The sequence below is a fragment of the Myotis davidii genome, unplaced genomic scaffold (genome assembly GCF_000327345.1).
Source record: "Myotis davidii unplaced genomic scaffold, ASM32734v1 scaffold268, whole genome shotgun sequence".
Classification (NCBI taxonomy): Eukaryota; Metazoa; Chordata; class Mammalia; order Chiroptera; family Vespertilionidae; genus Myotis; species Myotis davidii.
The window spans coordinates 559719-581889 of NW_006383015.1; the positions used below are offsets into that span (position 1 = coordinate 559719).

Genomic DNA, 22171 nt, shown 5'->3' on the forward strand with positions numbered 1-22171 from the left:
GTCCCCCCGACCACAGCTGCAGCTACCTAAGTGTTCTCCCTCCTTCACACTGATGCATACTTCCCTAATCACTTCTCTACACAGTTGCCAGAGTGATATTTATTTTTTATGAATTGGAACATATCACGCTCCTAAATAAAAATTGTGACCTTTTATCATTCTTAGAATAAAGATACAAATCCTTTGCATTGACTGCCAGCTCAGACCCTCATAACTCCCCCGTGCTCTCTGTTCCAACCTTCCATAGACCCTTCACCCATCAGGTTTCCTCTGCCTGGAATGCAAGGAGGGCAGTTGAGCTCTTGTGGCCATGTTTTAATCTGATCCCAAAATGTCACTTCGGACTTATCTCTGTTGTGTTCTCTGCTCTGCACTAACGCAGGCACAGGTGATAGCAGCTTCTTTTCCTTGCTTTGTCCGAATACCACTTGCATAAGATTTTAATAAGGATGTGAGATTGTGGGAGTGGTAGTAATGTATTGTAGAAGCCCAGGCCAAACTACGTAAAATGTTACATTACCAATCCCTATTTGTAAGTTCTTTGGCCACCCCTGCTATTGGTCCTTTCTCATTGGCTGACATTTCTCTGGAGGCATGACCCTGTTGCTAGTCTGCTCAGCAGCCCCTCACTTCTTTCTTCCATCTCTCTTCTCCTCATTTTCCTCCTCCTCTCTTTTTCTCCCTCCCCCTCGCCTAATCCCTACAAATTACTTATGCCCAGTAGTTTAGGTCTCTGTATGCTGTGCCAGGCTATCTTCACAGAATCTTATCCTCATAACTAAACGTAATCTTATACTCACTCTTTGGGAGGCACTCTATGCTGCCTTTAAAAGTAAAATTATTTTTGATGTCACAATAATATAAACATCCAGTCACATACACTTAAAACGTCAAAACTGTCATTGACCTCTCTATCTCCCTTACTACCTTTATTCAGTCATTGTAGTTCCAGGGATGTGCTGATCAAGGAAAAAAATGTGACCACCTGGGGGCAGTAGCACACTATAGGCTTCATTCTGATGGTGTTTTGACAGGTTGTCATGGGGAGGAAGTGACTGACAGCATGAGATTTGGAGGGGGGGGAGGGTTGGTCAAAGATGAGGCTTACATGTCTAGGTGACCCCACTCAGCAGCATAGTGGGAGCTCCAAAGGGTAAGAGCAGCTTGGGGTCTTTTATAACTCCAAAATTTGGATAATATATGGTTGCACAAGTAACCATAACACAGGATCAACTGTGGGGTCATAAGAAAAACATCAACATTTTCTGGGAACTCTGATATGGTAAGGAGAGCTTCTAACAAGGGATTCAAGAAAAGGTCCTGAGAGAAGTGGGGGTGAGGGGAGGCAGGAGAGAAATTACACAATGCCAGGCTTTCAATCCCAGAGTGATGTGAAGGATAGTGATGTCACCAGTCAGTGTAGGAAGAGGTAGGAGCATAATGAGAAGTACACAGTTGGTCTTTGAAGCTGCATGTGCATTGAGTTTCGCAGGTAGAGCCTGGGATACTGGAAGGATATGTTTGTGGAGGTAATTTCCAAGCAGTGAGAAATGGGAGAGATGCTCACATAAGAGTTGGCCAGAGATTTGATTTGAGAATGAGCCCCCAATTTTAAATATGGTATCTTCAGAGTGAAGTTACCTATGGATAAAATATTAAACAGGAAGAGAATGGAAGTTGAACAATGATGTGTGTCTAGACATGGGGTGGTAGAGGAGGAACTGGAAAGCGAGACCTTAACTAGGGCAAGTATGTGGCAGAGGTGCAGTGCAATGAGAGGCAGCCAAAACCAGCCCAGTCTTCACATTTTTACTTCCTCCACAGGCTTTCTCAGTCCAAGGGGTGGTCTTTGTAATCTGAACTCAGAAAGCTTGCAATCTTCACTTGGCAATTCAATGTGGATGACCTTTAAACATTACTTACTTTTGTGGTATACTCATTCACTAGATAGCATCATCTTATAATCCTTTGAATCATCAATAAGTTTATCTATAGTAATTTGTTGATAAGTACATAGTGATTAATTACTTTTAATATTTCTTAGTATATATAAGATAAGGAATTTCCCTCAACTCATTATCAGATTTGTCTCTTTGTAGTTAGGCTTGATTCTGTGTGCTTAAGTTATATGACTGTTTAAACATAGATCTCACCCTGGACTGTTTGGCTCCATGGTTAGAGTGTCAGCCTGTGGACCAAAGGGTCATCGGCTTGATTCCTGGTCAAGGGCATGTACCTCGGTTGCAGGTTCGATCCCACTCTATCAGGGAGGGAGTGGGAGGAAACCAATCAATGTGTATCTCTCACATCAATGTTTCTCTCTCTCTCTCTGTCTCTCTCTCTCTCTCTCTCTCTCTCTTTCTCTCTCTCTCTCCTCTCCCCTGCTCCTTTCTACCTTCCCACTCTGTCTAAAAATCAATGGAAAAAAATATCCTCAGGTAAGGATTAAAGAGGATAATAATAAAATACGCATAGCTCTCTTGTTCTCTCTATCCCACTGTGTGTCTGTCTCTCTTTCTTCCCCCAAACACTTATTGAGCTCTGACTGTGTGCTAAGAAAGACCTTTGCTAGAATTCAGGAATGCAGAGGTGTTTAAACCCAGTCCCTATTTCAAGAAATTCAAAGTCCATGGGGGAGTCAGTTTGAGCCAGGAGTGCTAAAGATGAAGCCTGTCCCCAACTGAGTAGCTCCATGTGCTTTGTCTAAGCACAAAGGCTGAGACAGCCACAGAATATGTGGCAGCATGGGGAGGGAAGCAATGGGGGGGGGGGTGTTTGAGGTGTAGTAGGGTCCAAAGAGGAGATGACAAAAGTAAACCTTAAAAATGGATAAGAGTAAGCCAGATGCAGAGATGAGGAGAGGACAGAGCTATTCCAAGCAACAAGGAGAGGAGTGAAGATTCTAATGTCAGAATGCATGCTGTGTATGTATGTGTATACATGCATGCATGTGTCTATTTGTGTGTGCAGAGCTATGGGATTTCTATCCAGGACACCTTCTCTGCATTCAACCTTTATCAGTTGTATTTAGCAGTAGCAGGAAATCCAGTAATTCAAAATATGATGTCATGTAGAACAATGTTATTTAGTATAAGAAATTATGGAGACATACTCATTTATAATTTGTAATAAGGTCCGGTACCTTTTCAGAATATCATTTCTGTTTTAAGAGTTAATGTTTTGCTGTTATGTGATTTCAGCTCTGACTATGCGCTAGAGATTGTGAAATATATATAAAAGAAAGCACAAATATAATCATTATGCAAAATTATTAGAAGGTCAGAGCCAGTGAGAGTTTTTACTTTCCCACTTTTTTGCATTTGAAGATTTATTAAAAGGCCAGACACCAAAACTGTTAGTCACTAATCATTAGTATATGTCTCAACTTTCAAGTTCTTAAACCTTTTCTCACCTTTGAGTCCTTCAAGAGTGATAACATTTGCCAGGCTTGATCCAACAGAGTGGATAGTAGGTGCCATTCATGAGAAATGCTTACTTGCCTCACAATGAAATATGGAAACAAGATTTCTGGAAAGTTGATGTTGAAGTTGCTTCTGATTTCAGAACCTACCTTTCAATATTAAGTATTCTGTTTATAGAAAATTCAATGCTTTTGACTATGCACTTAGGTGACTTAGAGACTCAGTGGTTAAGTGCCACATGAAGCTCTTGGAAGTTAAATTAAGGTAGTTGCTTACCAGGCAGCATGAATGTTTATGATTGTTACTTACTGTTTAATGATTCAGAATTAGCACAAAAGCCATCACCACCAGTAACAACAAAACAACAATGTATTGCTGTTGTTTTTTCTGAAATCATTTTCAAAGACAGAGAATAAAATACGTAATATCCGATAAAACAAATCATGGAGAAACACCTCGGAAAATGACCATATAGTTAAATGCTTGCTTGCTATGTTCTTTCATAATTTTTCATCCATATTTGTTTCAACCTCTTTTCCTTCAGTGGTTTTCACTTTCTGTTAGCTGATTGGTAGATTTTGAAAAAAGAAAATCCTGATTGAGAAGTGTGTTGCCATGGCAACCTTGCACTACAGTTATATTTTTTTGTCTGTTACTATAAATGGTAAGATGTAACCTATCTAATTATGCTGCAATGTTTTTAACTCTTTGGGTACAAAACCCTCTACAAAGTTTGCTGTCATGCTAAATAGAAACAATATATTTTACTTTTACCTCAACAAAAAATGTTTATATTAACTAGAATCCGCTTTGTAAAAATTAAGATTCTAATGCACTCAGTAAAACGTCTAAGTGCAGTGATTTTAAAATCACTTATTTGAATTTTTAAATTCACTTATTTGAATGCCTAAAATGCCCATTCAAAACATTAAAAGACAAAAACAATGTTATCCTGAGTTAAGGGGTATCATTGTTAAAAGCGTTGTTCAAACAAAATGAGGAGGAAGCAGATTCACAATGTGGAAATGAAGGTCTGAATCTAGCGATCAGCTGCTTTTTCCTCAGTCCTGTGGGATCAACATAGACGGTCTCTGACCTCCTGACACTAGTTTTAATGAACTCATACATTCAAACAACAACAAACAGAAAACATCCCTGTTTCCCCTCAACCCAGATTCTCACTGCCCCTCCCTCCCCTAGGGCCCAGGGCTGTCTCTACCTTCACAGGGAGCCCCTTGAAGTCTGACAAAGGAGGGAGCCTTCAGGATCAGAAACAGGGGCAAAGGAGAAGCTGTGAGAATCAGGGTTCCTTGGGGCAAGCTCTCTGCCCAAAACATCACCCTCCAAACTGCAACTCCCTCTGCCCCAGCCATGAAAACCAAACTCTTTCATTAAAAAGAATTATTTCATCATTTAGTATTGCCTTAAGGTTATCAGCTATAGGTTATAAGTCTCACCTCAGTTACTAGCATGAACATCTCATAGGCTAAAGGGCTGTCTACGGTCATTCAAATCTTAGTGTCAATAACATAAATCAGGGGGTTTTCCTGTTAAAACTGGGCAGAATTGGAGCACATTGAGGGAATGGTGGTTTTGATTTTGTGGAGAGGCAATGGCTTTGGAGCAAGTAGACCCTGGGTCGTTGGGGAGCCTGGATGTGGGTGGCAGGAGCATACTGTGACATAGGGACAGCACTTCCATGAGTCTTGGGGGAGCAGAGTGGTAATACCAGGTTGGGAGGTGGGATGCAAGGACCAATGTTTTACTTAGGACTGTCCTCACACTTGGCAAATGGAGGGCTCTTCTTCCTCTCATCTCTCTTCTCCCTCTTGGGCATGTGCAGAATGCCATGTAAGTGGAATCACACAGAATATAGAACCTTTTGAATCTGCCTTTTGTCACATAGCATAATACATGTGAGACTCATCCATGCGGTTGCATGTATTAATAGTTCAGTCCTTTTCATTGCTAAATAGTATTCCATTGTACAGAGATACAAAGTTCATTTATTTATTCACTAGTTGAAAGACATATATATATATATATTTTCCCCAAAGATGCTTTAAATATTCACATACAGGTCTGCATATGACCGTATGTACTTATTTCTCTTGAATAAATGTCTACAGGTGGGATTGCTAGGTCATATACTGAGTATGTATTTAATTTTATGAGAAACTGACAAACACTTTTTAAAGTGGCTGCACCATTCTGCATTCCCACAAGCAATGTATGAGAGTTCACGTTTTTCACTTTCTAAACATCACTTAATATTGTCAGCTTAAAAAACATATTAACCATTCAAATAGGGGTGTAGTGTATCTCAGTGGCTTAAATTTGCATTTCCCTAGAGACTAGTGATGTTGAGCATCTTTTCATGTGCTCATTTGTCATGTATACATCTTCTTCTGTGAAATATCTGTTCAAATTATTTATCTAATCTTTGATTGGTGGTTAGTTTACTTCTTGTTTATTTTTGAGATTTTTTTAGATAAGGTGTTCTGTTTACAAGATTTTTGTTAGGTATGTGATTAAAAAATATTGTTTTCCCAAGTGTGTGGCTTGTATTTTCATCATCTTAATGTCTTTTTCAAAGTTTTTAGTTTAATGAAGTCCAATTTATCAAGTTTTTTTTTTAAATAAATTGTACTTTTGGTGCTATATCTAAGAACTCTTTGCCTACCCGATGGTCACAAATATTTTTCTTCTAAAAGTTGTATAGTTGTATGTTTTACATGTAAGTCTATGACTCATTTCTAATAGACTCCTTTTGCATGCTGAAAATGATTATAATTTCACCTGATAATCATTGAACTATTCTAACTATGTCTTTGAGAAAGACATTTAAGGACCAAAAGATGCTATGACTTCACCAAGACTTAAAAATTTGTCTCTTTGTATCTACTGACCAGCTAAAAGCGTTATTAATGTTCTTATAGATCCAACATAAATGATACTAATTGGGGATTTTATGAACCACAACAGCATCCACATACATTAGTAAAGTGCAGTATACATTGTGCAAGGTGCTTGGTCTACAGCAAGTACTTGGGGCACCGTGGAACTGAGAACTCCTTACAATAACTCTGCCTACCCATAGTTGTGTAATGGTTTGAAGCCATAGGTCTGGGCCAATCTTTTCCTTCTTTGCATAAATAAGCAGAAGTTTAGAGAGAATTAGTGCTCTTTCCAGACATGCCCCGTTGTTCTGTTATGACTTATTGAAATGGCCAAGTGAGACATCAGCAGCAATCATTCTTCTGAACATGCACGTTACAATCTCTAAGCTCGTTGACAGCATGGGCCACACTTTTCTTCGAATCACCAATTTTGCTTCAGACACTGCTGTGTGTCTAACAGTATAACTGGGGTAACTGTGGAATAAGTACTTGTTGAGCTAATGATTCCTTCCTTGGGCAAGGAAATTATGCAAGACAACTTGTTGTTATTAGATTTTCATTGGACATACCTGAAGAATTTTGGTTGGCTACAGTATGACATAAAGAAAAAAAAAGCATGGGATGTGACCTCAGAAAGAATAGAATGAAACCACTGACTGGCCATGTGATCCAGGGCAAATTACTCAACTTTTTGAGACTCGCTGAGTAATAATAATAATGATAATAATAATAATAATACACACTCCACAGGGTGGATGGATGGATTCAATAAAATAAAGTATACAAGAGCCTGGCAAATTCGCCTGTTGCTAGAACTCGTTAAATATAAGTTCCATATCCTTTGTCATCATTGGAATAAAAGATAAAATTTGTGGGATACAAAAGCTGGGCATAATGGAAAGTGAAAATGAAACTCATAATTAAATATAAGAGTCAATTGTTCTAGTTTCAATCTAGACCTGTGCTGTGATAATGGAAATATTCCTCACAAAGTCAGTTTTGAGCAGAAGTCACAGAGCTAAGCTCACTATTTAAAAACAACAACAGCACTATGAGAAGTGATCTCTGCAGTAGCACATGAAAAGGAAGTAACGGGAACAGCTTTACAATGTTATTTCTATTAGCTCTCGTCCTTGCACTACTATCGGCAAGTTTTCACATGCTTCTTGTGAGCACTGCCATGTTATCCCTGAAAGTTATTCATCATAGTTGTAGCCTCTAATGCAGGGGTGGGCAAACTTTTTGACTCGAGGGCCACAATGGGTTCTTAAACTGGACCGGAGGGCCAGAACAAAAGCATGGATGCTCCAATATGTTGGTGTTGGTCCTGCAAAGGTCTTCTGGGACTGAGGGAAAGACAGAGGGGAGAGCCAGGGTCAATTAATACAAGCTTAAACATATGTCTCAAAGTGGTATTCAAACAGGATCATTCTACATGAATGTCTCTTGTTTCCATCTCTTCAAAACATTCCAGGCCCTAGCTTCCTGCATTGCTCTGGCATTTTAATCCCCCTGCTTGGCATCACCTCGAGCTCCTGGCATGGCTTGAATGATTTCTCTCATTTTCCCAGAGGGCTGGGGTTCTATCATCTGGTACTGTCATTGCAGAGATGCAAATGAAACCTCCTTTGAGGTGAATTGAAGTCAATGTGGCATCACCTAGCCCCTGCCCAGTGGGGGGGAGCGGGGGAATGCATCACCCTCAGAAATAAATATGCTCCCCAACTTTTCTTGGCTTTGACAACTATACACCCACCTTTTCTTTTCTTTCCTGGGTATGCTCCAAACCATCTCCACACTGGGCACTCACGTCTACTTCTCCACCCACCTCTGCCTCCCAGACACACCCAATCAGTATTTACCCCCCTCTTTGGGGCCTTAGCCATTCCAAACTGGAAGTAACTTGTCTTTTCATCAATGAGTTCTGGCATAAGCACCGTTTGGCATCATCCTTTTTTAATCCTTTTCATCTTGTCACCCTCTCCTGCTTGTTCTCAGATATCCAGTGCCCTGTGTAGATCCATGGTAACCCAGGACTGACCATCTTCTTACCCCTATCCTTTACCCCTGGGAGAAAAGCATATAATCAGCTAATCCACACAGGTACAATAAAGACACATGATCATGTGAGTGATATCAAATGATCCTCCAAACAGAGATATTTTTTGAGAAGATGATGGCAACACAAATGAATTCTATCTAATTGTAAACTCTAACCCTGAGCCACAACAGGAAACCATTTTTATGTAAATAGTTTTTCCCAGCATATCATGTAACATAGTAACTCAGCTGAGCACCTGGCACCTGCTAGGTACCCAGGAGTGGAATCAACAATGGATTTCTTCTATGGTGCAGCTAAACTTGAAGATTTTGAAAGTTTCAGACCTCTCTTCAGTAGCCATTTCCTTCTTCACCAAATAGAAACTCATCTAATCACTCCTCTCATTCATTTCACACATCTTTATTGGACACCCATGTCACACATAATTCTAGTATTTGAGATATAACTATCCTTTTAGGAGCTTTCAGTCCAGTGTGGAGACAGAAAATTATGTACAAATGAAAACATGATATGTGCTGTGAAGAGGGTGTGCTGTGAGAAACACAGGGATGTTCCCAACACAGCATTGGGTACCTTTAGAGACAGTAACACACAAGCCAAGGTCTGAAGGGCAAGGAGGAGGTATCCAGGTGAAAGGGAGAAGGCAATACTCCAGAGAGGAGCCAGAATATGGTGGTATGTAGGGGATGAGGGGGATAGGAAATGCAAGTAATTGTCACAGGTTCAGTTTTGGGTTCCTGTGGGGTTAAAACAATGACCATAGCACTAGGCATTACTTGAGCACCTTCATCAGGCAGTGCTCTAATGCGTTCATGCCCTTCTCCTGACTTCAGTGCCACCATCAACACGAGAGTCAGGAAACCCACCATGCTCCACTCTCTGCTGCTCCACAGACCATCACCCAGTCTCACGACCACACTCTAGGAGAAAGCTCTGGGACTAACTCAGCAATGTCTGCCACCCTTGTTAACATCATCTTGATCTCAAACCTTTCCACAGTGCCTCATGGATGTGCCATCCAGTATCATCAAAACTTGCTGCTCTTTAAGCTAGTCTCTGACTGTATGGTCTCTCACTCCTCTGGGAGAACCCTGTCCCCACAGCCTTCCTCTCAGGGAGGACTGTTTTTCTCCTAATCCCGCATGTCACAGGGCTCTGTTTGCTCCTCATGGTCACTTCCTATCAATTTTAACTCCCTCCTCCTCTGCACGCCTCATCTTCTTTGAGCCATGCCATCATGCACATCTCTTCCTCACACAGGAATTATCTGAAGGTATCTGAATCACTCGCTTCACTCCTTGAAGCTTTTAGCACTAGGCTCATTGTCTCTCACAATCATGCCTCCTGTCATAATACTTGGTGATTTCCAAATCTATGAAGGGGATCTTTTTCCACCCTGGCCTTTCATTTTCTTGACCCCTCCAATGATCTTGTCCTTGAGCATACCTGAGCCGCCCTTGTAGGTAACCTTTTAGGTATTGCCCTTGTAGGTAACCACATACAGTATAAAATTTCAATTTCAAAGCTTTCTCTCTCTGGCTTCCACTTTCTGTCTGTCCAGCTCCCACCTCTCCAGTTTTCTGATTCCAGAAATTTCTCACCCCCACCACAACCACCAATCCATTGATTTTATTATTCTTTCACAGTTTCTCCACCTCCCTCCGTATCCATATTTCCCTCCATGTCCATCTCACGGTCCCTCATTGTCATCACTTTCATGTGTACCCCTCCCTTGCCACTATTCTTTTGTTGTATTTACTTGGATGAATCCTAAACTTAGTTGAATCCAACTCTCTGTATATTCTCCCAAAGCAGCTTAGTATGGCAAGATAAAACAATGTTAACTAGCCTTATTTTAATTCTATGAGTACCAACCTCAACTGAGCCATTGGTGCTGCCCAAGGAGCCATTAAGAGTCAGTACGGGTTGGGGAGGGCTCATGGAGCCAGATTTCCTGGTTCAGATTCCTCATTTCCTGTACCATCACATTTAGCCTCTTCATTGGATCATTCCCATCATCATATCTACCTACTCTAGTAACCTTCCTTGACCTTCATGTAGCTATGCATCTCTCACTTCTCTCTTCACTGAGAAGCACCTCAATGTCACTCCTTCCCATTTTCTCTTAAATCCACTCCTATAATGTTTTTTCACCACTGCTCCATCAAAACTGCTCTTATCAGTTACCAATGACCACTATATTGCCCAAACCATGCTAACCCCCACTCCTTGTTTTGTTTAATTTCTCAATGGCATTTGGCATGGCCAGTTACTCCTTGAAACACTATTACTCCTTGATACCATACCCTCACATTTCTCCCGACACTCTTTTGCTGTTTTCCTCTCTTATTCTTGACATCTAAAAATATTGCAGGGCCCAGGGTTCAACACTTGCCCACTTTCCATCTCTGCTTACACTGATACCCTTGGTGGTTTTATCCAGTTTCAAGTATTAAACACTATCTGTAATTTGATCATGCCCATATTTATATGCTCTTCCATGGATGTTCTTGGGGCTCATTGAGCACTTCCCTCAGGTCTTGGCTCAGATTTTACTTCACAGAAAGGCCTTCCCAGGCCATTCTCTATAAAATACTATTTCTACCCCTTACTCTGTTTTATTTTTCTTTATAGCACTTTTCCCATCTATCATATATTTATTTGTGTATTAAAAGTCTTTTGAGAACAGGGACATTGTCCACTCTGTAGAGTGCCTTGTACATAGAAAACTACCAATAAATGTTTATTAAATAAAAACATGATTCCATTCAGTTCTGACAACACCTCGGCAGTCCTAGTAGAAGGGTTATTACAGATGAAGAAACTGAATCTGGTTAACTCATTGTCACACAGCTAACAGTTCAGGCAGCCTGGGTCTAGAGCCCACATGCTCACCTAGTGTGCTGCAGGAACCAGAGAGGTACACGAAGTCTAGATCACAAGGCTACTTTCAGTAGGTATGGAATTTATCTTGAGAATGATATGGACAATGGGATGTTTGTGGTGGTGAGGGGAGTGACATGCTCTGGGTAGGATGCTGACTTGATTCAAAATATGCACGTAATTTGCGGACTCCAGTTCCTAGGTCATCCAGTCAGGCACTGTTGCAAAGTTTAGGCTGGCAGTATGTATATGCTTTCTAGCATCAAACTGGCCTGTACTAACAATATTTAAGGGAGATTTAGAAAAGAGTTTCAAATCAACTTTACCTTGAGGTCTGCAGAATTGAAAACCTTCCTTGCCATTTCTGTAGCTGCCTGATAGTTGACATAATTCCTAAAGGAGCTTATATATTAATACCCAAGAACCATTTACTATGCTCAGGTGCTGCTGATCCAAAAGGCCATGACTTAAGCTAAATAACCTAGCAAAATTTTAAGCTGTTTAAAACACACACACATGTTTCAAATCATAGTTAAAGAAGATAAGACTTCAAAACATTTGATTATATGTTTAAAGTATGTATAATTTAAATATTTGACTTCTTTAAAGTTAAGTGCTTTTTAGATTTGACCTTTCAGTTATCTCATGTATGGGAGGTTGTAACATGCATAAGATATTTTTATGTAGATAATAAGTGCGTTCGATTAATAGATGCTAAAATAGATCATGTTTCCATGGTGAAATGAACTGCTGTGTTCTGTTTTAAAGGGAACCAGGTGTTCACCCTCCAATACCGCCAAAGCCCAGTTCTCCTGTTTTATCTCCTAACCAGCTGAGACGGGATAATAGGTAAGACCTAGCACTCCAAAACTTCAGAAATGAAGAAGTTCAAGGAAAATGAAAGCAGTTGAACTGTCACCTGTTTTGTGTAAAGTATGGGTGTGATTTGTGTGTACATTTATTGAAGAAACACTTGTAAAACTTTTTTTACTTCTGTTTGTCAACACAAGTGTATGTTTATGTTTGCCTCTGAATACTTAGGACCATTAATTGTCTTTGGAAATACAATTTCTAGATAGAAACTGAACAATCTCAATGTCCAGGCAGTGTTCATGCTCAGATGCCTTCTAATTTATGTAGTAGGAACTGATATGCAAGGAATCTCTTTCTCCTAAATATACATACCCACATATATATGGTTATATTACATGCAAATATATATATTTAATATATATGGTTTATATTCAGTCATAGTTAGGTTTCCCATTAAGAACTACAATTTCTGATCAAAGATGTTTTTGAAATTTTGTGTTACTGCTCAAACCCTCCCTAGGTAAGAAATACCGTTGGGTAGTTTTTTAGTCTTATTTTAGCTAAGGAATTTGTAATTTTCTTCAAAACTATCACAAATTTTGAAAAATGTTCTAATTAACTTGTCTCCGAATCAAGAATAAAAGATGACGGCTTTTCCGCTTTGAATCTCTGACACTCTGTAATTAGTACTGAGAAACAAATTCAGAGACCTGAACATCTTCCCATGTGTTCCTATTAAACTGTTTAATAAGCTCAAATCATTTTTCAAGATGTACATTGCACATTTCCATTATAATTGTGAAACTTAAAAATGGTGTCTCAATTAAGACATCAAATCCACTTCATTGCCTGCCTTTGGCTCTTTTGTATTTTTGCTTTGTAATGGTGGGGTTTTTTTTTACAACATGTAAGACAATTCTAGAACTATTTCATAGTAAGAGGGTAGCTGCAGCTAGAAAATGCTAACTAGGTGACAAAGCTATGTAGCATTAAGTGTTCAGCCCATTGAGTTAAAAGCCCAGATCTGAATTTCTCTCCAGTGATACTTCATAGGGCCTTTGAAATGTTCTTAGAATAAGAGGATACATTTTTTTAATGAGTTAAGAGAATACATCTTCATTGAGTTAATGAAAAATATAGGCCATATTTGTAACTTTTTATTTGTACAATGGTTATAATTATAGTCTTAAAAATAACTTCTCAAGCTTTTAATCTTACATTATTTTTCTTTTATAACATTGAGAAATTAAATATTTATTTAAATAGCATTTTTAGGGAGATAACATAAATTGGATTTAGTGCTCCTAAATTCTAATCTAAAATCAGCAACTCTAAAGTAGTGAACTTATGTAGATTCAAAAGAAGATACATTTCATGGGAATTGGTCTAATCCATTTTAAGTAGTCTAATTTATTTCTTCCACCAATGATCTTAAAAATAAAATTAGGACAACTTACATGCTTTAAGTCCTGATTACTTTAATCACAGCAAGATGATTTTAATGAAAGAATATGAAAGGGAAGTGTTTCCTATGTAATTAACACATGTCCTCGGGAGTACAAAAAAAAAGTTGAATACAGTTTCTTGAGAACAAGCAAGAATGTGTAAGTAGGTCAATAAGATACTGGGAAAAAGAGCAGAGAAAAACCTATATCATAAATTGTGACAGAACCTAGCATTGTAAAATTTAATTCTGTCAATTCAATGTGATCATTCTGGATATAGTGGGTATACTGGAAATTTAAAAATATTTCCCTTCATATCTGAGCAGTTATATTTCTTGATAGTATTCAAATGGAATGTCTTTAAGAAAAAGTTATCCCTCTGATGTCTAATAACAAAAAATGATTCTTAATATTTTATATTATATCATTATCTAAAAGAGATAAGTATGAAAATGCTTTATTGATGGCTGAAAAACTAAAATAAAACAAACATAAATGAATATATTTAGAATAGATATTTCTATATCTACTCAGTGGTTTAAAATATATTAAGTGAGATAGATTAAATTGCAAAGTTAGTATATTAGACTCTAGAATTTCAAATGGAATCTGCGGTTGAGTTCTAGAGAAGTTTGTAATCTCAAATAGTGTTCTAATACACTTTGATATTTTGGACGTAAATGTTTTAATAACAATTTAAATCTTACAGAGCGGTGTTTTCTTACCTAACAAACATTATTTTAACTTTTAAAATACAGGCAGATTTGTCCACCTAAAGCAAGTGTATATACAGAAACCAACAGATCTGCTGAAAGAAATATAAGGTACAATGAACTATTTCTATGTCTATGCATTTGTAGAAATTATAAAGTATGCTGTATTAGAACACTTAAAAATACTAAGTAATCATCACATATAATAAAAGCCTAATATGCTAAGTATACGGTCAACCAGTCAATCATTCAACCAATCAAAGCATAATATGCTAAAGATATGCTAAGGTCCTCAACTGCTTGCTATGACATTCACTGACCACCAAGAAGCAGACAGTCGACTGGTTGACCATTTGGTCTGATGTGCACTGACCACCAGGGGGCAGATGCTCCGACTGGTAGGTTAGCTTGCTGCTGGGGTTTGGCCAATCGGGACTGAGCCAGATGGGTGGGACATGTCCTGGAGCCCTCCTATGGTCCCTCCCTGGCTGGCCAATGGGTGATGTTGGTGAGCTGGTTTTGGCCTGATCCCACAAGGGGAGAGCTGCTCAGCCAGAAGCCAGGCTCATGGCTGGCGAGTACAGCAGCGGTGGCTGGCGGGAGCCTCTCCTGCCTCTGCAATAGCATAAAGGATGTCTGACTGCCATGGGGAGTGGGCCTAAGTCATCAGTTGGACACCCCCCCGAGGGCTCCTGAACTGTGCGAGGGTGCAGGCCAGGCTGAAGGACCCCCTTGTGCACAGGGCCTCTAGTTAACAATAAAATAGATAGTTTTCCAGCTGATTTCAATATAGTGGGAAATAAGTATTCTTATATGTACCTAAGAATTCTATTTATTTAATTTCTATTCTAAGATTTACATAAAGAAAGCAACCAAAATTGTCTGAATGTGATAATGGAATAAGATTAAACCCCTTAGACAGAAAACCATCTCTTCATGTCCCAAGGTTGGTGTTGTATAAATGAAAAGGTAGAAATCTAGTCATTCGATTGAACTTGTTCTACAAAAGCTTTGCCCATGGCTGTATAAATAAGGTCACAACCAGCTCTACCTCATCATCAGGAAGAGGCCCACAAACTGTATTGACAACTTTAGGAAAGGTTTCCCCAGTACAGTCCTGATTTACACCTGTTGTCTTGCACATCTCTTCTAGTTTAGTATTTGTTTTGGATACATCATTATGACTTATTATTTAGAAAAAAAAACGTTTTTTGAAATTAGCTCTTGAGCCAGTGCTATTTTGTAGACCTATCAATATGATAAGCCAATTTTTATTATTATAAGTTTACCATTTTAATCAGTATGGTAAACCAATTTTTTCAGTCAAAACTTTTTGAAACATACATCACACAGATACCTTACCTATGGGAAACATCGTGTTTCTCTAGTATCTAGTAACTTAAGGTGCAGCTCTACTTCAACATTTCCCAGACTGTGTCCCATGTGCCACCCGACGCTAATGCATGTTCTGCAGAGGAAGGGTTCACTGGCCCAACACACTGAGGAAATACTGAGTTCTCTGACATAAGACTTCTCACAACCTTTAGTACGCATGTGTATCTTCTGAATCTCCAAAGGGGATTCTCATTTGGAGCCTAAGAAGACAGTGCCTCTTCACCTCATGTGAGGGATGAATCAATCCTCTGCATAGGCTGCTTAATGCTCCTTGGTTCCGGTTGAAAAAATTTTGAACATGCTTCTGTGTTTACTTCTGCAGTTAACTGTGTTTTCTTTCACACATCCTTCTTTTTAGGTATAGAACTTCACCCAATTACATCTTAGGAGAAACTGTAGTTGTTTCAGTGAGCACTAGATGGCAGAACCAATGCCCAGGTGGAATGAAAGAGTGGTGTGTGTGTATGTGTGTGTACCATGAGCTGATATTATAGAACTATTTTGTTATTCAGTTAGACTCAATAATCTCTAAATATCACATGAACTATGGCTTTTTTGTTCTCACTGAGAACAGAAGAGAAATGTTAGCTGCTTCAAGGGTAGCTCTACTATCATTGACCTGTATTTACTTTTCATTGTTTGAAGTCGTCAGGATCTGGAGAACATTGTCAAAGTGGCTACTTCACTTCAGAGAACTGACAAGGGGTGAGATCTCAGAGCTTTGAGCTTGTTTTTTTCTTCTCTTTATGTTTCAAAATGCTTTACCAGTACCTTAAAGTTCCCAGTGTAAGCAACATTCTGATGTTTGTAATATAATACAGAATATAAAAGAAGAAAGAATCAGTGGTTGTGGATGTGTCCCTGACAAACTTGCTGATATTTATGGATACTTTTCTTCCTCTGCTTTCTCTTCTGGTGACAGTACATAGCCTAGTGACCTCAGCTTCCATGATCTTGACCTCATTCCAAACCACCAGTCCTGTAATTATGTTGCTTGTCCGATTTCTTTATCTCTCTCCCAGCACTCCCATTTAGCATGTCCTAAGCCATATTCAACGTCCTTCCAAAAGAGGCTGCTTCCAGACTTCTCCTCTGCTCCAATATTCATCTTTCTGGAATCATTCTTGATCTGTCCATGTCTTTTTCTCTCTATGTAACCAGACATATATGGATTAAGTGTCTAAAGTATCCCTCATGCCATCATGGCCTCACCCCTGTTCAAACTTTCATTGACTCCAGCACAGGTTATTAGAGTAGCTCATCCAGATTTACTTACACTCCTCCAGTCTCTGCTCCCACTGCACCATGACTACCCATCATTCCCGCTAAAGTTCTTTTCCTAAGTTTCTGCTTGAACCATACTCCACTGGCCCCCCGTGCCCACTCAATCACATAAAACCTCATTCAAGGCCCTTGCTGAGCTGGCTCCAACCTAACATTCTAGAGTTATTTCTGACTTTACCCTTACAGTTACCCTATATTCAATACCAAGTTAAATTATTTCCTTCCTATAGTTTCCAGATACTCTGCCATGTTTATGCCATTCTACCCATTTCCAGCCTCAAGGTCACCATTTCCGTCCATCCAAGTCTTACCTATTTTTCAAGATCCAGGTCAAATATCATTCCCTCTGGGAAGTCTTCCCTGAGTGATCTAGTGAAGTGTGACTTCTGCTTCTCTAAGCAATTAGAGCCCCACTATTTATATTTTATAACAACTAATCATACTTGGTGCTATTTTGTATTTATATAAATGTCTCATCATCTCTATCAACTCTATCAGAGCGGATGTTTCTTCTATTCATCATAGGTCATTTACTGAGTCTGACCTGATGCTTTGTACAAAGTAGGTGTTCATAGAGTAGGCAAAATAATGATGCACAGTGAGAAAACCTTGAATATTAATATTTCATAGTTTAAATCCCCATGCCTACAAATTTTTTTGCTTCATGGAATTTAGCAATGCTTAGTGTTGTTAGGGATTGCAGCCTCAGTTGAAAGGACTGCAGAGAAGAAACAGAAGTAGCACTTAGCTCTGTGCAAATTCGCAAACAGAAGAGGAGCTCTGAATCTGGAAGGGAACTCTAGAGAGCATCAGGAATGTTTCATTTCCATTTCTTCTCTCATCAAATTAGATCTCTAATTTTAATTATTCATTTTTGATCTAGGTAATATTTTGTTTTTAATAGGGTTTAAAAATAGATAGTTTTTGGTAGGTGAAAGGGAAGTTTAAGAGAGAGATAGGGGAGTGATACTGAAGAGAAATTATGGTTTCTCATAAATCAAACAAAGACAACGAGAGCTTCAGTCAGTTGAACTTTCCTGTCCACTCTCCCCAGCCACGATGCACAGACCCCAAAGCCAGATACATTCTTCTCAGAGAGAAGTTGCTGCTTTGACTGGGGGGGGCAGGGAAAATGTCTGCTGCATCCGTAGCTGAGTATTGTTCCTGTGGGATGTTCACAGGGACTAGAATAGCTTTATTTATCCCAGCTGCTCTCTGTGAAGTTCCTTTGTGAAATTCTTATCTGATTAAAAGCATTTAATTTATTGCAAATGCAATGGTGAAACTTAATATCCAAAGCTTTCATCAATTTAAGGTCATTTTAAAAGCTGAACTTCTTCATTCAGGATGTAATCTCTATTTTATTTAATTTACTACAGAGTGTCTCCTCATGATTTATGCTAATTTTCTTGTGATAAACATGAGCAACCCCCAATCCTGATAATCTCATTATTGTGACTCATACCAGTCAGAAAGGTCTGTGGCTAAAATTTACAGGATTGTTAGGTTTGCTCTTTCACAGCCTGAGAGTTGGACGGTAGAATTTCAAGCAAGAAAAGACAATGGGGCATTGTGTCAGGGGCCTGGGTAATGTGTGTCCCACATAAAGAGAAAACATTTATTTTTTTCACAGTCAGTGATTTTTGTATTTCAGTATTTATTCTCGGCCTTCAATCCTACCATAGAATACATAATATTACCTGAACAGGTTCAGCTATGTGATGGCTGTGGATCTAACGTGTTCTTAAGGGTTTCTAAGAGGACTGTTGTTACCTGGTGTCAGGCCTCTTCAAAGCACATACATGACTCAGCAACTATACCTTTCCAAGGCTAAGCCAATGTCTTAGCATCTCTAAATGCAGTTCAAAAGCAAAAAATGAAAATTTTATTTTTGACTGGGAACTGTTTATTATAATGGCCAAAATTAATTTATGGCTTGCCAGACATCATATAAGCACTTTATCCTCATTAGTTTATTGATTCTGTGAGGTGGGACCAGTTGGTATTCTTATTGTACAGATGGAGAAGTCAAGGCAGAGGTTAGGTAGCTCACCCAGAGTCGCCAACTCGTACGTGGCGAATCCTGCACTGGATTCCAGGTATCCAGGCATTCCTCACTTGGGAGCCTGAATGTATAACTATCAAGTTACTGGGCCTCACAGCCCCCTGGTAAACACCAGTAATGAATCAAGAAAAAAGAGAAACATTGATAAAGTATGAAAAACATGTGGTTCTAGATCAGGAACCAGAGAGAACCAAAATTTTTTAATTGAAAAATTGAATGAGGAACACCAGAGAAATGGTGGTGAAGAGGGTGGACCTACGAGAAAAGGATACATCTGAGGAGGGAAGAGGGCCATGAAACTCACTGAGGTTGCCTTCTCGGGGCAGAGAGGTAAGCTTGTGTTTGTAAGGGATATTCTGGAGCCCAGGGCATTCGCTTAGACAGGTTGTTCTCAAAGAAGCAGACAGTGAAGACTTTACAGGACTCAAATACAAAGACAGGCTAACAAATTTAGCTGGCCTGGGATGAGGTTAACAAAAATTCAAGAAAGCAGTCAGACTTAACGATGAACAAGTGTTGTTGAATAGCTGCTTTGTGCAAATACATTGTGCAAGAGTAGGATCTACAATTAGCCAATGTACCTATATTTGTTGATTCAGTTAAAAACTGGTATTAAGCATCTACTGGATGAAAGACACTATGTTAAAGACTGAGGAGGATCTGAGGTAAAACACAGTTCCAAATGCTAAGTATGTCTGTGTGCACACTTGTATGCGCAGGAGCAGGGACAATTGTATGGGACAAGTCGCAGTTGCCATGTGAAGTGCAATCATGTAAGTGCCCTAGAGGAGGTGCAAATAAACAAAATGCTGCTGGGATTGCAAACATGGAGGGACTCTGTTCAGTTGGAAGACGGGAAAAAAGTTCTTCGAGAAAGAGGTGTCTGAGGACAGCTTTGAAGGGTAGACAGCATCTCCATAGGTGATAGAGGTGGGATATGTGTTGTATTTCAGAGAACTCAGAAATAGTTGTTTTAAGGTGAATCTGCTGTTTGATTCTGTTCAGGCTGTGACTGATGTGAAATTTTTTTTTTCTTCCAAAAGTGAAGAATTGGATAATATAATCAAAATGAACAAAAGCTTGAATAGGTAAGATTTTAATACATTTACTTTTTGCTTTATAACTGAATTATATAGTGTGAAGACTCACATTCTGGGCTAGTCAAAAGTATCCTACAAATTTTGAATATAAAGCTTGTGGAAATCAGCATTGTATCATTATTATGAATGGTTATTACAATGCAAAGATTCTAATATTAAAGTGACTTTGATTTTCACATTACATTTGTTTAATAAAGCAGTTAAAGAAATAATCACATTTCTCTTCCTGAATGTTACCTTAGTATATAAACAGAGTTTGGTTTGATCACTAACTGCTGTTAAGTTTAACCATTACATAAACCACTTATTATCTTAGGTAACATTATCTCTGTATTTTGAATCATTTATAACTGCATACTTTAAAAATTATAAAAAATTGAGGTTTGTGTTAGAGATGTGTGGAGTTTAAACTAGCTCTCTGTCACTTTGCATTCTAACATACTGAAGAGACAGGGACCAAAGAAAAGGAGAAAAAGCAAATGCCAAATGAGTTCATTGATCAAGAGATGTATTTTTCATATTCTGTTCTGACCATAATGATCCACATGAGAAGGAGGTATGAGGTCATGAATCCCAGACCCAATGGCCTGTGGAGGCCAGGCCGGTGTAAATGACTGTATAAAACTTAGGGGAATATCCTTTCCAAAGAGCACAGGTGCTCCCCAGCTCCCTCTGAGTATTGCCATGTGAGAATTTGAGCCCAGCATTGCAGGACATTTATAGGAGGTCCTGAAAATTCAGGTTTCTATAGGTCATGCCATCTTGTAACTATTGGCTCACATTAAAATAAAAAACACTCCATGACTCGGCTGGTGTTGCTCAGTGGTTGAGTTTGATTGAGGCACCAAGAGGTCACTGGTTCCGTTCCCAGTCGGGGCACATGCCCGGGTTGCAGGCTCCATTCCCAGTAGGGACCCTGTGGGAGGCAGCAGATCTCTCATCAATGCTTCTTTATCTCTATAAAGAAATCAATAAAAACATATTTTAAAAAATACAAAAAAACAAGAAAAAAACACTCCATGAACCCAAACAATACATCTGTGTACCTGTTACGGGTTATACATCCCCAATTTGTAACTTTTCTTTAAGCTCCACTGCAATTTAAATTTTGAGTCTATCAAAGGATCTGTTTGGAATAAAGCAATTTCAAGAATGTGGCTCATCTTTCCCAACAAGCGTCTATTTCCTGCCTTGGATGTAAACTGGTCTATGTTTCTATAGAGTCTATGTTTCTATTATTACCACTGACAAGGTTTTTTTATTTAATACATTTGAAGAAATCAAGGTCTTGATGGCATCTTCAGAACAACTCCTAAGGCAGAGCAAATAGAGAAAAGGTAAGTGCATCTGTCTCTAACCTGAAAATGTGATCTCCCAGATTGCTTGTTTTATTCTGTCAGACACTGACTGAGAGGGAGTTGGATCCTCTGGCAGGAAAATGTACTAGCAGATGGGGTGGTGCCCTCAGCATTGTACATTTAGTTCAGACATAATTGCTCAGAAGGATTTCTGCTCTTTTGTTCACTAAGAGTAAATGAGCAATTCATGAAGAATGTTTATTGTAGTTGACCTCTCAAGATACCACATAATTTTATTGCAATATGCAATTTTTTATTTGACTTTCTTTTTGTTTTACAGAGCCCAAAGCCTTGACAGTCTCCTCTTTCTGAATAGCCGGCCAAACAAAGATGGCAAAGGGTAAGGCCTGATTAAGTCTCTAACAGGCTTCTCTGGTTGAGTCCTAGACTGTATTTGCTGAGGGAGACCATCTGCTCAGAACAAGGATCAGAAAGGCTGGTGGAACAAGCTGCCCAGTCAGGGTCAGGAGATGGGGGGATGTCTTAGGGCAGGCTCTGCACCAGCATCAATTTGGGTGACCCAGAGCGCGTCACTTAACCTCGGGAGACCTCTGTTTCCTTATCCCATAAAATGAAGGGTATGACCTAGGTGATCACCAATTAAGTTCCCTTTTAAATCCAAAAATGGAAGAAATCTGGATGCTCCAAGTAGTGGACAAAAGGCTGGTTTATGAACTAAATATATTTATTATAAGACTTAATGCTAGGAGCACAGACCTTCACCACTGATG

The 22171-nt window shown here is 39.1% G+C and overlaps 1 protein-coding gene across 1 annotated transcript in view; it reads left to right on the forward strand.

Annotated features, from left to right (window-relative positions):
• Positions 1–22171, forward strand: part of SCEL (sciellin) — a 50307-nt gene that overhangs the window by 15531 nt on the left and 12605 nt on the right. Inside the window, exons 6-11 of the mRNA XM_015558123.1 lie at positions 12036–12116; positions 14284–14349; positions 16279–16338; positions 20026–20070; positions 21360–21419; positions 21721–21780. Of these exons, the coding sequence (XP_015413609.1) occupies positions 12036–12116; positions 14284–14349; positions 16279–16338; positions 20026–20070; positions 21360–21419; positions 21721–21780 (372 nt within the window). The remainder of the gene's footprint in view (positions 1–12035; positions 12117–14283; positions 14350–16278; positions 16339–20025; positions 20071–21359; positions 21420–21720; positions 21781–22171) is intronic.